The sequence below is a fragment of the Scleropages formosus genome, chromosome 14 (genome assembly GCF_900964775.1).
Source record: "Scleropages formosus chromosome 14, fSclFor1.1, whole genome shotgun sequence".
Classification (NCBI taxonomy): Eukaryota; Metazoa; Chordata; class Actinopteri; order Osteoglossiformes; family Osteoglossidae; genus Scleropages; species Scleropages formosus.
The window spans coordinates 22,100,324-22,123,417 of NC_041819.1; the positions used below are offsets into that span (position 1 = coordinate 22,100,324).

Genomic DNA, 23,094 nt, shown 5'->3' on the forward strand with positions numbered 1-23,094 from the left:
ACAAATTTTCTAACGTACACACATTTTCCAGTGTATTTACACACACATTGTCTGAAACCGCTTGTCCCATACGGGGTCTCCGGGAGCCGGAACCTAACCCGGCAGCACAGGGTGTAAGGCCGGAGGGGGAGGGGACACACCCAGGAGGGGACGCCAGTCCGTCGCAAGGCACCGCAAGCGGGACTCGAGCCCCAGACCCACTGGAGAGCAGGACCCTGTCCAAACCACTGTGCTACCATGACCCCCACCCAGTGTATTTAATTTTTATGGAATTTTGTTTAATTTTGTCAAATTTCCTTTCTACCAGAGAGAATACAGCCTGCATTTACCTCCCGAGCTGATAGGTGGCAGTAAAGGATACTGTTTCAGGTTGATGGCGACCAACTCACTTCCGCAGTGTTTACGGTCTGAGTGGCAGTGATCAATAACAAGCTGTGGAATGTTGCACGTTTATGGGGTTTATCAGTCAACAGTCAGGATCAAATAGGAGCTTCCAGAGCCCACATATTCTTGTTTTGATTTAACGATACCATAACAGTGGCATAATTTCAGATAGATGAGGTTTATAGACCATAATTCCCCAAAAGTTTTCATAGCGACACAGAATGAAGTTGGTTAAAAGGTGTAGCATGTCATTAAGTGATCTATGCATTTAACGTGGCCTAAAGTAAATTAAAAAATGTCTCAGAATGTATTAATTTTTTTTCTTAGCTAATGTCTGAATAAATCAGTGGATGTCTGCTTATTATTTGTTATTTATTGTGACTTTGGGGTAAAATTGGCTTTTGAGTTAGAAAAATTATCAAAATGTCTTGGCATGTGAGGAGCTTCACAGAACATTAGTCCCCTTCATCATTCCTGCCCAGAACGACGTCTCTCACTAGTTTCATTTGTAGTCGGCATGTTGTCCTCGGCGATCCCTCTCCTCTACTGATGAGGAGGTGATGGGTCACCTCTCCAGACCCCGAAGGCTTTCAAGCATCCAAGAGCATACCGGTCTCTGCCCGACAAACAGGGAGGGGGGTCATCCTGTTGTCAGAGGAGCGCGGAGATGGACCAGGCTGTCGTCTCTGTGATCAGCACGGAAAGCAGGAGAAAAAGAACAGAAACAATGTGCTGCCTCTGTCCGTCAAAGGCATCGATCCGGAAAGGCGTCTGTCCAGAGAAACACGCAGCTCTTAACACGCCATAAACACTCTCACACGGCCAAGTGAAGACACTGCACTTTGTCTTCAGTTCTGTTCTATGTGCAGGATGGAAGGAGAAGAAAACCTCTTAGGGTCTTCATGTGCCACTCATTCAGTATTTATCGTTTATTTGCTGATAAGTATTTACTTCAGCTTAACTGGTAATTACGCCCCAGTAATTAAGTAAGGTTTATTCCTGTGTTGAGCCAGTGGGTTTTTCCGTCCATTGGGTTTATGAGGCTCTATAATCAGTCGGTCCTCTCGGGCTCAACAGTTCGCAGAATCGAAATGAGCTCTTAATAAATCAAAGAGATTTAGCAGCGGTTAAGAATTAAGAACCATTTTCACTCCTTCATGTGGCGAAAAATTGCTCAGAGACTCAACTGACCCCCTGAACACCGTGCAGGTTTATTTATTTGTAATGAATGACTTACTCGTATGCTCTGTCCTATCTTATTAAATAATTTAGATTTTAATAGCATTTTTTTAAGGGTCCTGCTACAGAAATGCAGGGCAGTGGCGCAGAGTTTGCAGTTCTTTCCCCAGCCGTTGACAGATGGTGCGGATTGGTCCTTCGCAGGAGGGCGGTGGTCTGCCCAATCATTGACGTCGTCAGTGACGACACGTTCGAGTACATGGCGGGGTCCGACATGACCTACGGCGGCTTCAACTGGAAGCTCAACTTCAGGTGGTACCCTGTACCCCAGCGTGAGATGGATCGGCGGAAAGGAGACCGCACGCTTCCTGTAAGGTGAGCGGTCAGCAGGTCAGTGTGACTGAGAGCACACAGGTTTGAGAAGAGTAATTGGCTGTGCTTTTGGATTCAGGCTTTGACCTAAGCTGACATGTTTTTCTGAAAACGCAAGGGAAGGAATAACCTTGGCAACATGCTTGTGGAGCCTCACCTGTACTCTTTGGCTCAGCATGGGCTCGTCTTCAGAGGGGGATCCGGCGTAACCTTAGAGGTCTGTGTTAGCCATGTCAGAACTGTGGGATGTGGAAGGTGCGATGCAAACCAGCTCAGTAGTTTTCCTTGTAGCCGGAAGGTAGCAAGTTCAAACCCAAGGAAGGATCTCGCTTTTCATTGGTTTAAACTGTCAGCGCTGATGCCGTGTTGATGCTCACCTCTCGAGACTTGGTTCCAGACAAAGGGCCAGAGATTACTGCCACCATTTCTCCAAAGATGTCCTCCTGTCGTGACACAGAATTCAATTTTGTAAACACTCTCACCGTAGGAGGATGAAGGTGGTACACAGCGTCTCAGGTCATGAATATGCAGCACTGGTTTCAAGTCTCCAGTCAATATTTGCCTCTCCTTCTGCATCTGTTTGATGTAATGGCTTACAACAACATGTCACGATTAATCACTTTTTCTCTAAGCAAAACCTCTCCGCTGCGGACACTGTAGATGGAAAAGTCCTCCTGGACGGTGGTGGGAATAAAGCTGGATAATTTACATGAAGCGCAGCTGCTACTTTGAACTATTTTGTAATATCAGCGGGTGTTGTACTAGGCACTCCTGGATCTGATTGTGTTTCCATTTCTATTCCATTCCCATACCCATCACTGTATTGTTGTCACATTTTGTTTACTGCCGCTTTTCTTTATATTTATTGGTCTCCACTGTTTTCATTGTACCTGTCTCTGCCCCACTGAGCTGTATTGACATCCCAGTTTACCCCCAAAGTTATTCCCCATCTCATCTCATGTAGTGGTTAAAGAATCACACTTGTGGCTGGAAAGTTGCAGATTCAATACACAGGTGGCAGATGACGAATGTTACATCCTGCGGCAAAAGCATCTTCTGGGCCGATTGTAATGCTGTTCATGATGAATGTCTTCCTCTCTTGCAGGACTCCTACCATGGCTGGAGGCTTGTTCTCCATCGACAGGTCATATTTCGAGGAGATTGGGACGTACGACCCTGGCATGGACATATGGGGTGGAGAGAACCTGGAAATGTCTTTTAGGGTAAATCTGGAAACTCTGTGTTTATCATAATGTGCATTTTCTCTTTCAGATATATTAAGCATTTTTTTAATATATATATTTTGTTTTCACATGAAGTTTACTATTAGACCTATGCTGAGTTAAGGTTCTTACTTGAGTAAATGTAAAAGTAAATGAGTAGGTAAGTGGCCTGTATGTTCCTGTAAAGAATTTACTGACTGCATGTTATTTAATAGAGATCTGCAAATGGAAGTGTGTCATTAAATGAATAGCAATCATAAATAATAAATGGCAAAGTAATGTGGAGAAGGCAATTGATACGTGTTAAAATGTAAAAACATGAGCTGAGCAAATGAAGGGCAACAATGATACCAATTGGCTGAACATAAGACAGCGGCAGTTTGTGACTGGCTGACACGAAGGAGGGAATGATCTTGATTGGTGGATAGGGCTGTGATGGACCGTTTCTCCCATTCGTTTTCCACCAGGTCTGGCAGTGCGGTGGCTCCCTGGAGATCATTACATGCTCACACGTGGGCCACGTGTTCCGCAAGGCTACGCCCTACAGCTTCCCCGGCGGCACAGGTCAGGTGATCAACAAGAACAACCGGCGACTGGCCGAAGTTTGGATGGACGACTTCAAGGACTTCTTCTACATCATCTCCCCAGGTTCCACCAGCCACTACCCCGACTGAGTCCTATCTATTGTTATTGACTAGTTTTTAGTTAGATCAGGGGTAGGTGTCTGGTAATGCCTTAGAAGAGCAGCTGGTCACCGTTGTGTCTATTTGCTGAACAAGCTCCAGTGATATTTTTTCCATCCAAACCGCGACAGATTATCCAATTAAAGTCACTGCTTGAATGAGAAAAGACATCAATCAGCTGACTAAAAAGTCATTCCATTGCTAAATTATCCACAAGCAATACTATTCTTTTGAGTTTTGTTGAAGGACACAATGAAACCTTACAGATCATGGTCGGACAGTGCTGTCTGATTTAATATGCATAACTTAATATGTGTAATATGGAACATCCCTCATTTTTAACGCAATCTGATCGGGACGTTGTAGTGATATGACTTTCTCATTCGTAATGAGTTTTGGCCAATATGGAGGAAGTTCCTTGAATGTCCTGCACTGTCTTTGCTGCTGCCACCTACAGGTCGGAAGCATTCGTCATGCCCGCACATCCCACCGTCTTGCCTGCACTTTTATCTCTCTCTAAAGCCGCTGCCTTAGTTGGCTGGTTTTAGAGACTGAATGGGCGATTACAGATCAGCATAATAAGAGGCTTCATCTCTGTGCTATGGACGAGTTTGAGGCAAGGTCAGCTGTCCACAGTGTGATGTAAAATCACTGAGCTGCTTAAGTTACACCCGACGCTCTTGATTTTTCCACCTTGAGCAGTTGATGCTCATGTCAGTGAGCGGTTCTGTTGGACAAACCGTTGTGTCGGTCCCATCCCCATCCCACCATGCCACTCCAGGGAAGATCGCCCGGTGCTAACTCGCCTTCCCCTCTTTTCTTTCCTAAGGACTCCTGCTCACACATTAAATAGAGCAAAATCGCTGACCTGACAGCGTATTACCAGGATTTTGCCTGTCTTTTGCATTCATCACCTGCCAGTCGGCTTGGTCTTGCAAAATGTTCCTGCCTGGTAGGAACTACCCTGAAGTACTCTGAATTTTACTGACAGTTACTTCATGGTCTTGAACAAAAAGGCAGTTTATGTAACCAAACTTTTCCCAGCATGAAAACTCATTGGATCACTTTGAACTCATATTGATATTTATACCTCCTTTATCCAGAGTCACAAATATTATAGTTTTGCAAACTGGAATCCACTTTAGTTTCTGTCACTCACATATTTTACTTAACGAAAGAAGTGGAATTAACTGAATTCTTGATCCAATCAGAGGTGTGACTGGTTTTCACTGTCACTGGAACCACTGCAGAGGGTGCAGTGCTTCAGAAGGTCAGTCGACTTTTGGGATAACTATAATATTGTCATTTAAAATGATATCCAGAATTCTTCAGAGGGGCATTTCATGCTAGGGGTTACGGCGGCAGCAGGTGGCGTAGTGGTTATACACACCACCCTGCACTTGAAGAACCCAGCTTTGAATTCCATCTTCTGCGGTAGTACATTTGATCGATGCACTTCAGCTGAATTGTAAATATCATTCAGCTGTTTAAATGGGTAAATAGCTGCAGGTAACTTTGGAGAAAAGTATCGGCTAAGCGAATGAATAAAATACCCAAGCTACTTGTCATTAAGCTTTGCTGTGCTGAGGGTGCCCCCTGCTGTGCAACTTGATATTGCAGCACAGCTGCTCCTTATCTTGGGCAAACAGAAGTTCGTGATGCTGATTTGAGCTCTCAGTCTGTCTTAACTGTCTGCCGTCAGACCCCCAGCCAAAGGACCACCGGGGTGTGTGGATGATGCAGGTTGCTGTTCAGTCGTGAATTCCAGTCAAGTCTTTGCCTGCATTAGTTCTTATCCCAGCTGCTTGGAAGGGTAGGTTTATCGGGGCAGAGAAGTGCCATGGCAACCCATCCCCTACGACGATGCTCCTCTTTACACTGGCAGGCAGCTGGGTTCACTGATCGAAAGTGTGGAGGCTCTCGTTTCCTGAAGGGGCATCTCACCCTTGCAGGTGTACCATTTCCCCAAGTCTCACGCTTGTCTTGCAGGTGTGGCACGGGTCAACTACGGGGATGTCAGTTCCCGCAAGGCCCTGCGGGAGGCGCTACAGTGCCGGCCCTTCTCCTGGTATCTGGAGAACATCTACCCTGACTCCCAGATCCCCAGGAGGTACTTCTCACTTGGTGAGGTACGCGCTTTTATGCGGCATGGGCAGGAGCATCGTGTGCAAACCTGACACATAAAAAGTGGCCATCAACCATGTAACATATATGTATGTACCTGTTACATAGAACATGTATGTAGGCAGTAATATTGCGATAGCATGGCTTCTTCCTGTTTGCCTCCACGTGTTAAAACAGTAGCAGTAGGAATTTTCAATTAGAAAAACAGTTTATTTGTTTATGTGTCTCTCTATGTGTTTTTGATCAGTTTCTTCACACATCAGTTTTGGAAAAATTCTGTCTGTCAGGGCAAAGGCAACCTATATTTACACAAAGAGCCAAAAGATGGCAGTAAAGAGCACCTAAAAATGTAGGATTGTGGGACTGACTAAATTCAACTCACTTCCACATTGTTTACATCTCTCATCTGGTGATCAATAACAAGATGACAAACACTGCACGTGTTTGTCGGATGAATTGGTCAACACTTGGCGCTGAATTAGAATTTGTGCGGACAACATAGCGTATTTTTATTTTTAGTCTCTTTAGTTTTAATTTAAATGTTGCTCAAAGTTAATAAAAATATTAAAGCTGTAAAAATACACACACACACACACACACACACACATTTTCAGAACCGCTTGTCCCTTACGGGGTCACGGGGAACCGGAGCCTACCCAGTAACACAGGGCGTAAGGCCGGAGGGGGGAGGGGACACACCCAGGACGGGGCGCCAGTCCACCGCAAGGCACCCCAAGCGGGACTCGAACCCCAAACCCACCGGAGAGCAGGACCCGGTCCAACCCACTGCACCACTGCACCCCCAGTTGTAAAAATATTTGTTCTTAATTGACTATAGCTAAATGAGATATTTCTGTCAAACCTAACAGCAGATAAATTGAGTGGCGTCTATTATTATGAACCTTTTAGTGGTTAAAGTGACTTTGGAGTTACAGACAAATGGAGTTATGAACACACTTCTGGTGCCATTCAGTGTAACAGTGAAGCGTGTGCTGCTGTCAGAGTGAACTGGTTGCCCAGCAGGCCTGTGAAGTGGTGGGGAAACCCTGCTAATGGGCTGACAGTGAGAGCTGCTGGGTCGCTGGGGGAGCTGTTAATATGGGCCAGAGCTGCTGTCTTTTAGCTGGACTGGACTTGCAGGGCAGTCGTTCCAGGTGGGGTTGAGAATAATAGAGACAAGTCACAATGAACCTAAAATGCCATCGAGAGGAGACGCAACCTCATCATTACCTGGCTGCACAATGGTGGGAGTTGTAGCCTCAGCCCTCCAAGGTTTATTCACGACTGATTCCCTGATGTGGCTGGACTTCCCACCGGACGCGGCTCAGTCAGCCTTTCCTGGGCCGCACTGCTTCTCGCCTTTTTGCAGCACCGCCATTCAAGGGCTATGAAGCCCGCCCCTTTCCCATGCGAGCTGGGTTTTACATGGCATTATTTCAGAAATCATTAAACGTGGATTTGTATAACTCTCGGGGAAGGCATGAAGGCGCGCCGTTCTTGATTGATGCGATCATGTGCTTGGCCGAGCAGCGCTCCTAATTAAACGGCTCCTCCGCGGAGGGTCGCTTACCAAGACTGAAGCGTCACTTACATACAGGCTGGATTTTTACCACACTGTATTTCTGCTCCACCATAAAATATGAAAATATCATCTTGTCCGAGTGACGAGAGGGGAGTAGTGCTTCGCTGTTCCGCATTTTAAGCTGTCTGCAAACACATTGGTATAATTAATTTTTTATCCCTTCAGACGCTGCATGAGTGCTTGCAATAAAGGTTATTATGGAGTGTTATTCTTTTGTTGTTTAGCAGATGCCCTCATCCAAGAAGACTTACGACTTTGTTCGCTTTAATACTTAAACTGAGCAATTCCAGAATACTAGAGAAGACCCTTCCTTGGACTCAATCTGATGACCTTCAGGTTTAAAACCATATCGCTTTAGTTATTATTATTATTATTATTATTATGTATTAATGTGGAAGACATTTTTCTCGAAAGCACCTTACAATGTTAAGATACTTACAACAATTAATCCAGGGGCTTTTCTTTTATCACTTCAAAGTGTCTCCATCAAAGGCATTACAGCAGGGGTTGGGTTTCAAACCTCGAACCTGCGAGCAGTGATTGTTACCACTGTGCCCTCTGTTGCTGTTTGTTACCAGTGATTATTTTAACAATTTAGCTGGGGCTAAACACCTAATCTGCACAGGTCTGATTATAATGATTGTTCATGCAAACAAAAGGCAAATTAGTAACTGCTTTTGTCCGATCTGTATTTTTGCCCTGGGTCTGTGTGAATGGAGAAATACCGTGCAGATGGATTGATTCTAACCCAGATTTATAACCTAAATCACATCCATGTATGAGCTGCATGAGGTGGAACTAGACCATGGTCTGTTACTCCCAACATCCCCAGATCCGAAACGTCGAAACGAACCAGTGTCTGGACAACATGGGCAGGAAAGAGAATGAGAAGGTGGGCTTCTTCAACTGCCATGGCATGGGGGGGAATCAGGTAAGGAGGGGCTCTCGCTGTGCTGTTGCCACTCTAAGACCTCTCTCAATGGACCCAGGATCTCTAAGTCCACTCTGCTGCCACCCCAGGTGTTTTCCTACACTGCCGATAAGGAGATCAGGACAGATGACCTGTGTCTCGACGTGTCTCGGCTCAACGGTCCCGTTGTGATGCTCAAGTGCCATCTAATGAAGGGGAACCAAGCGTTTGAGTACGATGCAGAGGTATCTGCAATATACAACTTGTGTGTATATATACATATATCATATTCTATGTACATCATTCATCTTTGTAAAACTTTCACACTTTCACCCTCTTGCCCAGAGACGTGTTCCTTAGAAGCACTAGATGGTGCTGCAGTGAAGGCTAAAAATTCCAATTTGAGGAAAAGTGGTTACTGGCAGCCTGTAAAACGCACCGTTCCTATTATTTCAGCCGCATAATAACTGTCTCAATCATTGCATGAAGTGTTAATGTGAAACTACGATGTCTTTTATGTGTAAATATCTGAATTGGTCATAAGTATCTGTATGTAACTGGCAAGTACACCGCACTGAGAGTTGCATGCTGAAGGGAAATAAATGTGGAAAAATAAGTCTTAAATTATTAATATGATGATGACGTGTTCTGTTTCTTCATGGGAAGTATGTAGGAAAGTGGGAATATGATTTTAAGGTAAGATGTCGTTCTTGCTGTAATAAATGGAATAGTGTTGTTTCCAGTGCTGTTAGAAGAGAAATAATTCCTTAGAGTGGTCCTTTTTTAGGAGTAGAACCTCGATTTGTGAATGAGCAGTAGTTCTCAGTGCATTAGGTCACATACAGTGGTTGATTAGTAGAGTTTTCTTTTAAGAATTGTAAGTGTTGATTCGTCAGTAGAACATTATATTCTCTTGTCTGGCAAATGAGAAACAGGTTTGTTATGTCCTGTCATAATTTGATGTCAGTATCAGTGCACAACTATCATGAATATAACGTAATAAATTGTAGGTTACAAGCGTCCAGTCTTTGACATATGCAGCACTGTTCTATTTTTTGGGCCAATGTGCCGCAGATATTTTTGGTATCCAGTTTGCTATGAAAGCCACTGAATATCTATCTACAGCTGGGGTATCTGAGTATCTATACACATTGTCCACATTTAAAAAAAAGAGAAATTTAAAGTTGTTGAACTTTTTGCCATCAACTCCAGACCTCAAGACTTTCCTCTAAGGATTAGAATTTGATGACTTTGGATGGGTGGCTTTGCTCAGCCTGTGTGTAGAACATGGGGCAGCAATGCAGACCTGCCTCTCCCCAGCCCAGGCTGAGTGTGGTGTCCCTCCTCCCATCCTATTCTATCTCATGGACTGGTCTTCCCCTAGAAGGGCACCTTCCTGCACATCATTACGCAGTCCTGCTTGACCATCAGCAGACTGGAGGGTGGAACCTATGGCCCCACGGTGGAGTACTGTGATGGGAGCCCCCTGCAGAGCTGGGTCCTCCATAACTACACCCGACTGGAGGTCTTTAAGAAACTCTATTACAGCTCCACAGATTATTTTCTGTAGTTGCTGTGTTGACACTGCAGGTCAGTACCTTGGGTGGGCATAGACCTTCTTCTGGTACTGTGGTATAGCTATCTAGTGCATGTGTTGGTAGCTTATAGACGTAGCTGCTGTTTAGAGTGTCTTGTGGTGTTTTTTTGACTGAGTATTTAAAAATATGTGATTTATTTTCACTTTGAAGAGCAGTAATACCATACCATTCAACCTCCTGGTTTGTAGAAGGGCTTGTCCTTTTCATGAAGGCGTACACTTTTCAGGGAGCTGTTAGTACCCCATTACAGCTGACCTTTCACTGGCAAAAAGCGGGAAGACAGGCATGTCAAACGACAAGGGACATTCACCACCCGCGCTCTTGTCCTCCCCCACCTGTCCCCTATGGCTGTGGTTATGTGCTATCTGCCTCCACAGCAAATTAGATCTCACTTGACATTTATTTTCTCATGGAAATGGCTCATTTGGGTTCTGCGATTCAGTAGGTCCCTCCCATGTACGCAGCCCCAAAGAGGAGCCGTTATTTTTAGTGCTTCATGTACAGACCTGTTTGGCTTTGTACAAAGCCCTTTATTGTGTACCATTGCCACTCTCAGGCAGGAGAATGTCCCAGCTGGCCCGGACAGCCATCTTTTCCATCCGTATCTGTAGCTCCCCCAAGTCCTCTTGTTGACAGGCAGATGGCTCGTCCTGCCCTGAGTTTTCTCTTGCGTAGGTGCCTATGCATCTCTCTCTCCATGTTAGTTTTTATTACCTCTTGAAACAATTTATTCAAACCTGTGGCCTTTTCGTCATTCCCAAACCTGCCTGCCTTGCAGGCTTATTTTTAATCTCTTGGTACGGTGTGTTCATCTGCAGAGTAAGGAAGGTCTGCGTAACTATGTGTGCATTCCATTTGGCTTCCCCGAGGCGCCGACCACAGCGGATGGTCGGACGGTCCAAAGGGCATACCTGGGTTGCAATTACCAAAGATGGCCGATGTTAAAAACATATTCTGTTGTGACAATTTGGAGGTATGATTTTTCACTTTTATTTTTTAATTAATTCATTTCAGAATTTTTTTATGGGTGGCATGGTGGCACACTAGGTAGCATTGTTGCCTCACAGTGCCTGGGCATTTTCGCCATAGGTCTGAATCCAGCTCAGTCTGTGGGGCATTTGTATGTTCTCCTCATGTCCATGTGGGTTTCCTCCAGGTGTTCTGATTTCCTCCCAAACTCCAAAGACATGCAGTTCAGGTAAACCGGGCAGTATAAATTTCCTTTAGTATCTGACTATATGTGTAAATGTGTTCCTGTGTGGCTACCCTGCTCAGTTTACAGGGCACTTAGGACTGAATAATAATACTGCACAACTCCCCCTGGTGATGGACCATGCAGTTTTTTTGATGACCGGTCCAAACATTTAGCCATTACGCTCAGCATGACAACAGGTGTCTTCTGCTGTCACGTCATTATGTAAATCCCTGCTCTCTGGTCAGAATCCCTGCATTCTGTGGGGCAGCAGGGAAAATAAACAGATGAACAGACGATAGCGACGACCCATTGTGAGACGTCATCTCCATTTTAATGACCAAGCCCCTGCTGCAGCCCTTCCTCTGCCACAATGAATACCTGATGAGGCCCTTGCTGTGACTGCCTGTCTTTAATGAGGGTTTTTACTGTGTCCAGGAGCCGTGAAACAGCAATGAAAGAATGACATGGCCCTCCAGTTTTTTTATATTTTCATTAAATATGAATCGATTTTGCTCCTCTGGCATATTTCTGTGCAGCATGGTCTCCGCTGAAGTGAATTTAAGTTGTTACAGTGAGGTCAGGAGTAGGATAATCGTTATTGATTTCAAAGTATTTGTAGGCTTGGAGGTGGCTCTTGTCTCAACTTCAGGGAGGGGTTCCTTCCAGGCTCTTTGGAGGCAGAGTTGCACTAGGATTTCAGTTATCAAGCTGAACCTGCAGTATGGCTTTTTATATTGGTTACCAGTGGAGTTGTGAGATTAGTTTCATTATTTTGTTAAAATAATTCTCATTGAAATGATGTTCTATTCAGATTCTTCCACTTTTTACACACTTTGTTGTTTTATACACACACACATTTCCTGAACCGCTTGTCCCATATGGGGTCGCGGGGAACCGGAGCCTACCCGGCAACACAGGGCGTAAGGCCGGAGGGGGAGGGGACACACCCAGGACGGGACGCCAGTCCGTCGCAAGGCACCCCAAGCGGGACTCGAACCCCAGACCCACTGGAGAGCAGAATCCGGTCCAACCCACTGCGCCACCACGCCCCCCTTGTTTTATACACTTATTTCAAAATTGATTAAATTGCGGCAAAATCTCTTGATTAAACATGATTAACTATAAGGGAGAGAAGCTGGAATAGTGGTGAGAGCTTGCACTTTATAGTCCAAAGACTCTGGTTCAAAACTTTGCTTCCACTCTTGTACCCTTGATCAAGGCACCTAACCTAACCTGAATTCTCTTAAGTGCATTGAGGGAATCAGCATTAAGCCAACTGATGCTTCAAGAAAGGTACAAAGATAGTTACCTCTCCTCTTAGTTTCACTAATAACCATACAAGTCCCGATAAAAGGGTGTTTTAACTGACAATCATTGCCATGCTCGGGGGTAAACAGAATAAACCCGTTTCATCTCATACCCCTGCAGCCATCCACCTGTCTCTCCTTTCAGAGTGACACCTTCAGGACCGCCACCAACACCAAACAAATACGCACTCGTCTTTATTTAGCAGTTTTATTCCTTTTGTCTGCCTCTAGCAGGCCAACGTTTAATATGCTCAGTTAATTATTGCAAACAAGCTTGTGCTATTAACCACTATCCTGTTACTTGAGGGTAATTACATTTATTATTTACCGTTGCTGTTGAAAGCTGTATTTCAGGGTGGAGGATGAGTGATGAATATCCTCCATAGATTACCAGCGGTTCAGAACAATACCATTCTGAAGTTCAATCATGACTGTGAGGTTTATTCAAAGATGAGAGGCCAAACAGGCTGGACAGTATCGTTAATGTTGTACGTTGACACGGTATGTTTCAGGCCTGGGTTTGAAGCCACATTTAGTCTGTGTGGAGTTTGCATGTCCTTCCAGTGTTCGCATGGCTTCCAATTTCCTCGCAGTCCAAAGTCCGCAGACCTACAGTTTCAGCTTTTTCTTCAAAGCAACTATCGGGGTTAAAAAGACTGCTTTAGTAATGTACACTATTGGGTAATTTTTACTTGTAGTAGTTCAGGATAAGTACCGTACAGACAAGCACAGTAACACAATTTGGATTCCAGCTTGGTTCCCTTGAGTCCAAGGCAGTAGCTCTAATCCCGCTGGATGTCTCTAATTCCAAAATCACTTTTACTGATGAGTCACAATCTCTTAAAACACAATAATACAGACATCGATCGATTTATTGGCTCGTTAGGTTTTCTAATAATGAATAAAGGTTATTCATGGTTCTGTAATAATGTACCTGATATACCTGTAAATACTTTGTAAGGCTTTTGAGTCTAATATTTTTTAATTAACTCTGAGCTACTTTAGATTTAAAACTAATTTTAAATGACAAAACATAAAAATTTATCTTCCCTTCAAAAATTCTTGTTTAATACATGTAATGTTTCTCATCTTGTTACTGATCATCGAACACAAGCTGGAAACACTGTAGAAGTGAGTTCAATTCTGGCAATCCCATAACCTTGTTTTGTTTGGGTGCTCATTTCTGCCATCTATCAGCTTGGTGAGTAAACAAAAAGCACACATTTTGGAAGCAAGATCAGTGAAGAAAATGCTGTTGGAAACAAATAAACTAGAAAGCGTTTGTATTTTTGAAATTCATAGCTTAGACCATACACAAGGAACCAGTGTAGTGCAAATAGACTTCATACCTGTGTTTAACCTCATGTGGAAACTGTAGGTTAGTTAATGCTTGTCTTCGAGGGCTCAGATGCTAGTGCTGAGGCTCATCACCACGGTTTCCATCTCGGGTCGGGTCCACCTTTAAAGTAGGGTTGAGATGAGGTCCTTAACCACTGTGCTTTTCTCTCTTGGTCCCCTCAGAGAATGACCTTGCTGCACGTCAATAGCAACCAGTGTCTGGACATGCCGTTGCAGGAGGACAAGCTTTCGCCCACCGTTCGAGACTGCACCGGCAGCCGGTCCCAGCAGTGGCTGCTAAGGAACATGACACTAGGTGGCTAAGAGTGCCTCCCATGACCTGTCTAGGCAGCGTCTCTAACATTGGCCACGCCGAGGGCTGGTCAACTGCTTTGCTCAGTTTGGATCAAGGGTGAAGAACATCTCGTGCCTGTTTCATTCTCATTGTCTGTATTCTTTGTGGAGATTTTCACTGCCTGTATGTGTTTGCTTAGTGTTGGGAATGTCTTCTCTCCTGGTCATCTGGAGAACACATACTGTTTCCTGAAACCAACGGTGAAAGGTGTTCTTTACCTGTTTTGTCTGTTCATGACTACATCACTGGGGTTAATGGATCTCCCATAGACCATTGAGCATCTTCTGGCTACTGGCACTGTCTTCTGCTCAGTCAGCTACATGTCTCGTACCAGTTCTGCTCTCTGTGAGAGCTCCAGTACTCTCATCCTAGCAGCTTTGGGTTCACTGAGCATGCTTGGAGCAGCTGAGGTCCAACATGTCCAAGAATCCATGGCCCACCTTGTGGTCCTGCAGTTTGCATTCCTCCAAACCAGGACTCCATGGAGTTCCCTCAAAGCCTCATGGATGATCCAGCAGCGCAGTGTTACTACACTTAAACTTTTTAACATATGAACATTAGTTTGATAGGTTTTTTTAAGCCATCCTGTGTATTTGTCCCCTTGTCTCATATCTTTTCGATGGGGAAGGAGATCGTTCAGAGGTAGAAGATATCATGACAGTTTGTAAAAGAACTAGTAGATGCTCTGTCAACATTTCTTTGATACTTGTTGTGTAAGGTTGGAGAAGTTCACACATAACATGGTACAACACTGATAATCTAACTACTAATGGAGTTAAACACGTTTGCTTATGTGTTTTGGATGGGCATACCTTCCAGGGTGTACCCTACCTCACGCCCTATATTTCCAGGAGAGGCTATGGACCACCATGACTTGCCTTGCAAAACACCATACTGATCATAGATGTATGGGGAATTATTTGCTCATACATGTTGACAGACATACTTAGTTTACACCCTTTTTCTTTGCTCTTTTGTTGTTTTCACTTAAAATTTTCTCAAGCCATTCATTTGAAGGGCATTCCTCAAAGGTACAAAAGCAGAAGTCCTTGTAGGACTCAAACGTGCAGTCTCTAGGTCGGTATTCTTAACCGCCACGCCATCACTAGCCACCTGTTCCTGCCATGTATGCTCGCAGTTTTTCCATGCACAGAAGACAAATCACGTAATGTCATTTTTTCGAGATTCCAGCGCGGCTGTCAGTGAGGGCTTGTTACGGGAGATGGGCTTTGATTCCTCGCACAAGGAGCCTTCACAGCTACGCCTTTAAAGAAGGCTTCGATGACTCATTCACACAAAGGCAAGGCGTAACAAAGAGACGGACTGACTACGGTTACCTTTCAGAAAACAGAGAGGTACGCTGCGGGCCAGTAGAGCGGGACGGTGAATTTGTCAGAAAAGCCGTGTTACATTATGAAAAGTTCAGACGGATACAATGTGCTTAGATATGCTTGAAGTATGGAGTGTGATTGACAGTTCATGGCACCACGAGCTCAGCAAGAGTTATATATTTTTAACTTGAACAAGGCACAGTTATTTCTTCATCTGGCCATTTGCAGTGTCAGGTTTGTACATTAGGCTACTTACGATGATTTACTCATTTGTACAACAGGGTAATTTTTACTTTACTAATTCAGGATTAGTACCTTGAGTAGGGGTACTTTAACAGGAGGGGGCTTTGGGCCTGGGTCCTTCTATAAACACAACCGCAGCAAGCACTACACAAAGTTTATTGTTTAAGTTTTTTTTTTCTTTTTTGTTATTTTTCTTAGTTTAGTTAGAAGGATTTGTTATTTTCCCCTTTTCAATGTTGGAAAAAAACTAACGGAACCCATCAGGTTTGGGGGCCTCTTCGGAGGTACAGCAGGACGCCTTTTCAGGTTTCACTCATATTTAAACTCTCTACTCTCAGCTGATTTCTGATTTTGTGACTACAGTATTTCATTTTGGTTGGAACTGTTCCTAGACATGTTCCATACAGTATTGTAAATACTGCGAATGTTGGTCAGCAAAGGACTGTGGGAATTCGCTGTGAAAGGAACAGCGTTGCGACTCGATGAGTCACTCTGTGTGCTGTGAACATTGTTAAGCTATCAAAGTAAACATTTTGCACAGCAGTTTCTGTCCAGGGGCCAAGACTGAAAGAAGGCCCATAAAATAGAGTGTAGGACATTTAGTAACTTTTTGTCATGAAAAGTGTTTTAGCTGACCAATTAATTGAGTCAAACAAAGTACAGGTGGTCCACGACTTACAATGGGGTTTCGTTCCAATAAACCCATCGTAAGTCGAAAATGCATTTAATACACTTAACCTACCGAACAACATCGCTTCTTATCCTTTAAGATGGTCGAGATCGTCGATTGCGAAAGTCCAAGTTCACGTGCGATGGCCATTATGGGCTTGCTGCCTTCGTGCTGGGCAATTGTCTTGAGTTTCTCCTCAAGAGTAATTGTCTTAAAATTCGAAGTACGGTTTCTACTGAATGCGTATCGCTGTCCCACCATCGTAAAGTCGAAAAATCCTAAGTCAGACCATTGTAACTTGGGGACCGTCTATAAATGTTTACCACAGGTACACTGAAGCTCGAGGAGGTGCAGGGGGTGCGTGAGCCTTCGCTGTATCCCAGAGCTCAAGAACGTAATTAATGAAGAGCTCGATCAATTAATTTCATGATTACTTTGAATGCAGCACAACTTCATATGACTTTCGTAACTAGAAAAATTAACTAACATTTGAATAGTCATACCTGCCGAAACCAGGTGATTATACAAAATTTTCTCCCCAGATGGTGATTTCAATTAATTACTTTTAATGCTGTTAACTCCATTAAAACCCACACACACAGAGGCCCTAATAAAATAGGATGGCTCATATCTTTATTCTACGACATAAGTTGTTAATGTGCTGTTGCTTCTAGTGGAAGATTTCTTGGCATCCTACTGATAGCTTGTGAAGTTTACGAGAAATGATATTATTATGAGTAAACGCTTGGTTTTTCTAAAGGTAGAATGGAATCTCACAGGAAAAAGTGTAAATGCCAACTTTTGAAAAGGGATGTACATACAAAGCTGATTATTTTTGTAAGAATTGTTCCAGGCCCCCTATGATTTACAGAATCGCCTGCTGTTCTGATAACAGTACAGAGTTGATAGTGTCGGACACTACAGTTAATCATAAACACAGTTCAAACGGGAAAAAATTGCTACGAATATGAATTCATTATAAAATGCTAATACCGACATGGGTTCGGTACAAACCGTGTGGATCAAGAGACTGCTTTGTTTGTTTGTAGGACAGCAGTTCTGGTGGAGGTGATTGCAGGGGAAACAGAGAACCCCCCCCCCGGACACCTGAAGGGTAAAAAGGAAATATTAAAATACTGAAAATAATAATGAAAATGTAATACCTGTCTGATACCAGGTACAGTGTGTGCATTTATGGAGAGTTTGTAAAGCTCGCAGAAATCGAGGTGTTTGAATGGGTCAACTAAGAACTCTGGCCGAAATTTTCCAAAACCTAACTCCTACTGAGTAAAATCATATTAGTGGTGTAGAAAATGTAAAATTATAGAAAGGCAAAACCTTGTATGTTTACCGAACTGTCGGAACTGTAGCGTGACGGAAAGAGTGACGGCACATGGTTTTGGACTTGTATAGAATAACGTGCAGATGCGCTTCCTTCTGGCTGAGATGGACTTAATTATACCTCATTCGTGTTTGTGATGTTTTATTTCACAAGAAGAAACCCATTCACAAAGTCCTAATGTTATGTACATCCGGTAGTGTGTTATCGACCTTTTGGTCTGACCTGAGGATGAGGACTGATACTGCTGCTATTTAAAGTGCACGTCTCATAAACGGCTGTGGTTTGTCTGTACGTCTTTTAACTGCATTGTTCTTGACGGTGACCTTACATATCTGTCATCTGTTTGTATACTTATGTTTTTTTTTTTTTTTTTTTTTTTAAAGAGATTTACTTACCTTTGCTTAACTTGAGACAAACACTGATGAAGGAAAGGGGAAGTTCAATAAAAATGACTTTGGTGTGGGATCATTTTTTGTGTTCTTTGGATGGTCTCTTCTTCTGGCAAATGACACCGGTGTTCTGGGATCCTCACCGTCGTACCTCACAGAACCTCCACCTCCTGGTTGTCTCCATGGGGTCCATGGTCTACGAGAAAAGTTTGATCATCTAATACTCTTGACTGATTACCCCCTCCCACCCCCCACCTACAAGCTGTTTGCTGCTCCTGTTCTTAAAAAGGAGAAGGTCCACGGACCACAAGGCAAAATCAATTTCTTGTTCTTAATGGACAAACAAATAACCTTGCAGGTCAACCTTTAATACCCAGTGCTGAGGAAGGTACTTTCTGGCCAAATTCGACAATTACCTAAAGGTCACATTTGTTTAGCTGTAAAAAGATAAATGTCCTTCAATATCTTTCCTGAGGGAACTAACCAAATATATTCATGTCTGTGAGTCCTCCAAAGCCAGCAGACAATGAATTTTTTTTTAAGATAGATTTGACCAAATAAACAATCCTTGGCAGTGAGCAGTGATTTTCTACAAAGCTGTTGTTTAATGGAAGTGTTTTGAGAATATAACCTTTCACCCCTCCTCCTATTGACAGGGTTGTGAAACCGAACCTCACTGTCAAAACTGCCTTTTTCCCCACCCTTGTTTTCACTAAAGTTTTATTACCTGGTTATAAGAGTTATCACCGTCATTTTATATGTGTGTTCTGTGCAGTGAGGTGTCTGCAATATTCCAGTAAACTAAACAATCCTGATTTTTCATTATACAGACATGCGTTGCTTAATGACGGGGGTACCTTCTGAGAAATGCTTCATTAGGCAATTTCGTCACTGTGCAAACATCAGAGTGTACTTATACAAACCTAGATGGTATAGCCTCGATGCAGTCAAGAGACGCGGTAAACACGAGATTTATGGCGTACTGTTTTACAGTATTCTTTTTTTTTATAAGTAGAAAGAGTACACTGTAAAATAACAATAAAAAGTACAGCATAGTAAATACATAAACCACTTACATAGGTGTTTATTATTATAGTCAAGTATTATGCACTGTACATAATTGTATGTGCTATATTTTAATATGAATGGCAGCGCAGTACGTTTGTTTACAGCAGCACCACTACGAATACATGAGTGACGCGTTCCGCTATGACATTACGACGGCTACGACGTCGCTAGTCGATAAGAATTTTTCAGCTCCATTTTAATCTTATGGGACCACCGTCGTATATGCAGTCAGTCATCAAGCATAATTACTGTAAACGTAAATGCCGATTAGTGACCGGTTAATCAGGACAGGTGCTCGCCTCGATATACATGAATTTAATGAATGCTGCGAATGTCAAGCGGATTTACATGATCCTACTCCTCACCTCTGTCATCATACTCGTATTTCAACTTTGACCCTGTAAAAGGACGCCTTTGCTCTGTTTGATTGACGTTTTTTCTAGGCTATTCTGGCCTCATCTTTATTCCGCGAAGAGGCCATTCCTTAATTTTGCTGCCTTGGAGACCACGAATCTGCTTTCTGTTGCAGCTGTCCACAATGCTCTACGGGCTCGGGGGTCGCTGGGGGTGGCCTTTTAAATTTTTTTCTTCCTTTCCTAATAAGAACTAAAGCCTAATGGCTGTGAGGTATGCACTCCACTTTGCTGCCCAATGCTGTGATGAAGAGTCAATGCACATCATAATGTTCACATTTAACTTCCGCATAATAAGGAGAGGCCACTTGACATCGGTCTGTTTAGTCTGACCATATGAGCCAGAACTGCCGTTCAGGTTCATAAGCAATGCTGTACACTCCTGTTCCACCTCATTGTGTGGGGACTGTAAAGGATGTGATCCTGGTAAACGTTTGTTAATCTCTCTCAAAGTATAATTCGCAGCTGCAGGCAGGTGAGCGGCCGGACAGTCCCGGTGGCCCCCGGCCCCGATACACACCTCACACCTGGGTGAGTTGGAATGGCGATCCATTACAGAGGGTTGGAAACAATCCTTAATGGGTTTCTTATCTGACCGCTGCTCGCCAGGGTCCTCGATCTTCTGTCTGTGTGCTTTTTTTTTTCCCCCAAACACTGGATATTAATTCTTCTGATACCCCCTTGCTATAAAATTACAAACGTGATCTTCCCACCTTACAAAGGTAATTCATTCCAGGAAGACCCTAAAATGAAATGAAATTTACGAGTTTAACATGTAGCTCCCATCATGTTCCATGGTTAAAAAAAAAAAGAAACGGTATGTATTCCTGAGCCCTCAAGATAACAACAGTAAAATGTCACCAAATCCCATTAAAAAGAACAAAATAATTTCCTCGGCAAACAATAGTGACAATAACAGCGTGACGAAGCAGTTTCCCTTCCTTAATTACTGTCTACCTGTGCTTGTTCAGCTGTTCCATACCTCTTATGTACCGCACACTTAAACACTCACGAGACACACATACAGATGCTCCTCGACTTACAATTTTCCGACTTTACGACCGTGAGCTGGCGATAGACATTCAGTAGAAACCGTACTTTAAACTTTGAATTATGATTTCTTTTTCTCCCAGGCAAGCGATATGCAGTGCGATGCTCTCTTGCGATGCTCGGCAGCGACAGCCACCAGAGGTGTGTATTAGGTGTATTAAATGCATTTTCGACTTACGATATTTTTGACTTCCGATGGATTTCGCGGAACGTAAAACCATCGTATGTCGGTGACCACCTGTACATGTGATACGTGGTGTTTATGTTTGTTTCTTAAATGACGAATTTCATTCATCCCAGAAAATAAGGCAGCTTTTGGTAGGTTTGCATTCATTCATTCAGCTGGTGCCTATCGACAGACTGGCATCACATCCTGGGTGTGTCCCCTTCCCCTCCAGCACTGCCAGGTTGGGCTCCGGTTTGCTGCAACCCTACTTGGGACAAGCAGTTTCGGACTGTGTGTGTGTGGTTTAGGGTAAGTACCTTGCTCAAGGGTGCTACAGCTGGAGGTGGGACTTGAACATGTGACCTTCAGGGTCAAACTCACCAGCTCTAACCACTGTAATACCAGCTGTCCCCTAAGTGTGCTCTCCCATCATTGCTCCAACATCCTACATACAACAGGGGCTTTCAAGCACCCAAGCTCTTTATTCCTTATTTTGCTGCAGCTTGAGCAGATCTTTTGTTTTTTCCTTCATATCAACCACAGCAGAAATCGACAGCGATGCGGCCGAGAGCATAAAAAATGAGACAACGTAGACCTCGCTTAACTCGATGCTTGGGAATCACAACTGATAAAAGTTGTTCTCTCCACGTTGCTCCGGTTTTACTCTGTGAATTGTCCTGTGAATTGTGACTTAAGCCTAAATGTTTCTCATTGGAGACTTTTCGGAAACATTGTCTGTTTCCAACTACACCGAAACTTCAATGGTAAAAGACAGTTTTAATATCAAGGTTAAACAAAAGCTTAATTATTCAATGAGAGTAAAGGCAGCTGGTAGACTAGTGATTACAATAGAACTGCTGCAATTGGACCCAAAGATTGTAGGTTTGAATCCCACCTCAAGGTGTTGAACACTTGAGCAATGTCTCTACCCTAAATTGCTTGAGAAAAATTACCCAGTAGTACAAATATATTAATAATTGTAAGTTGCTTTGGAGAAAAAGCATCAGCTCACCAAATAAATAGAAAATTTGATTATTCTTGGGTCAAAACCTTGGTTTGAAGTGGGTGGCCTCCATCTCAGCCATCATCTGGAGAAGCTCGACAAACACCAAAGTACGGGCCTTCCCCTCACGGTAAACACCTCCCTCCCTGGAAAGCGAACTGTGCGCCGAACACAGCCGTGTTCAGGGAGGCGTGACGGTCTCACCTCGGTTGGATTTCAGAAAATGTGTTAAGTCCTCGTTTTTTATCATCCAGCGTTCCTTAAATGTCAAATTGCGGTGCGCTTCATTCACTGCTGAGACAACGAAAATATCTTCCCGAGGTTTGGGCGACCTCCTCGTTCCCTGTATTTTCGTCCCTTCATAAATTGAGCTGTGCTCACATTCGCTGCACACATAATCCTACTTTAATATTTCGAGATATGTCACGCTGCTCTCCTCTGGGTGTTGTAAAAAAAAAAGTGCAAAATCTCTGCTGTTCTGATGCTTTGAGGAATATCACAGGGCTCGCAAAATATACTGTAGACGGTGTTTTTTTTTTTTTTTTTCCCCCGCTTTTAAAAAACGAAAACTCATGGTGGCTAAGAGTACCTTATTTATGAATATGTACATATTTCAAATTAATTAATTACTAATTTCAGTTTTTTTTTATTTGTGGCAGATGATGTTTAATGTATATTTCTCTATTTTATGTTTTTTTATATGATATTTTTCTATTTGTGCTCCTGTTTTGCTAAGCATGTTGTCTTTGGGAACGGGTTCTGAAACATACCTGCAGTCCCACACGATATGAGAGATACAAAACCCCCTCGCAAGGTACATTAAGGGGCAGCTGGTAGCGTAGTGGGGCACCGAAAGTTGCAGGTTTGAATCTCGCTTCTCGCTGTAGTACTCTTGAGCAAGGTACTTATCCTAAATTACTCCAGTAAAACTGCCCAGCTGTATAAATAGGAAAATGACTGTAGGTAGATTAACATCGTACGTTGCTTTGGAGAAAAGCGTCAACTAGATGAGTATATGTCGTAAATGTACAGTAACCTCCTCCCACTCATAGATTCGGGTCCCGTTTACGCCAACGAAGCGAACCTTTGTGTCTGACACGCCAACACGAAAATCACCGCGTTCTTCAGAACCGACCGAGCTGATGCAAATGTTCCTTAAAAGCAAGAAT

The 23,094-nt window shown here is 43.4% G+C and overlaps 1 protein-coding gene across 5 annotated transcripts in view; it reads left to right on the forward strand.

Annotated features, from left to right (window-relative positions):
* The window catches only part of LOC108929023 (polypeptide N-acetylgalactosaminyltransferase 13-like), a 30,634-nt gene extending 14,130 nt beyond the window's left edge, over nt 1-16,504 (forward strand). For 2 of the 5 annotated variants that reach the window (XM_018743306.2, XM_018743307.2), the window contains exons 6-11: nt 1,768-1,938; nt 3,041-3,158; nt 3,626-3,806; nt 5,831-5,970; nt 8,380-8,478; nt 8,568-9,047. In XM_018743306.2, coding sequence (XP_018598822.2) covers nt 1,768-1,938; nt 3,041-3,158; nt 3,626-3,806; nt 5,831-5,970; nt 8,380-8,478; nt 8,568-8,921 — 1,063 coding nt within the window. In that variant the 3' untranslated portion in view covers nt 8,922-9,047. Of the gene's footprint in view, nt 1-1,767; nt 1,939-3,040; nt 3,159-3,625; nt 3,807-5,830; nt 5,971-8,379; nt 8,479-8,567; nt 9,048-9,123; nt 9,154-9,841; nt 10,028-14,078 lie in introns of those variants that run through there. The other 3 variants (XM_018743310.2, XM_018743308.2, XM_018743309.2) reach the window with 3 other exon arrangements.
* The last annotated feature ends 6,590 nt before the right edge of the window (nt 16,505-23,094 follow it).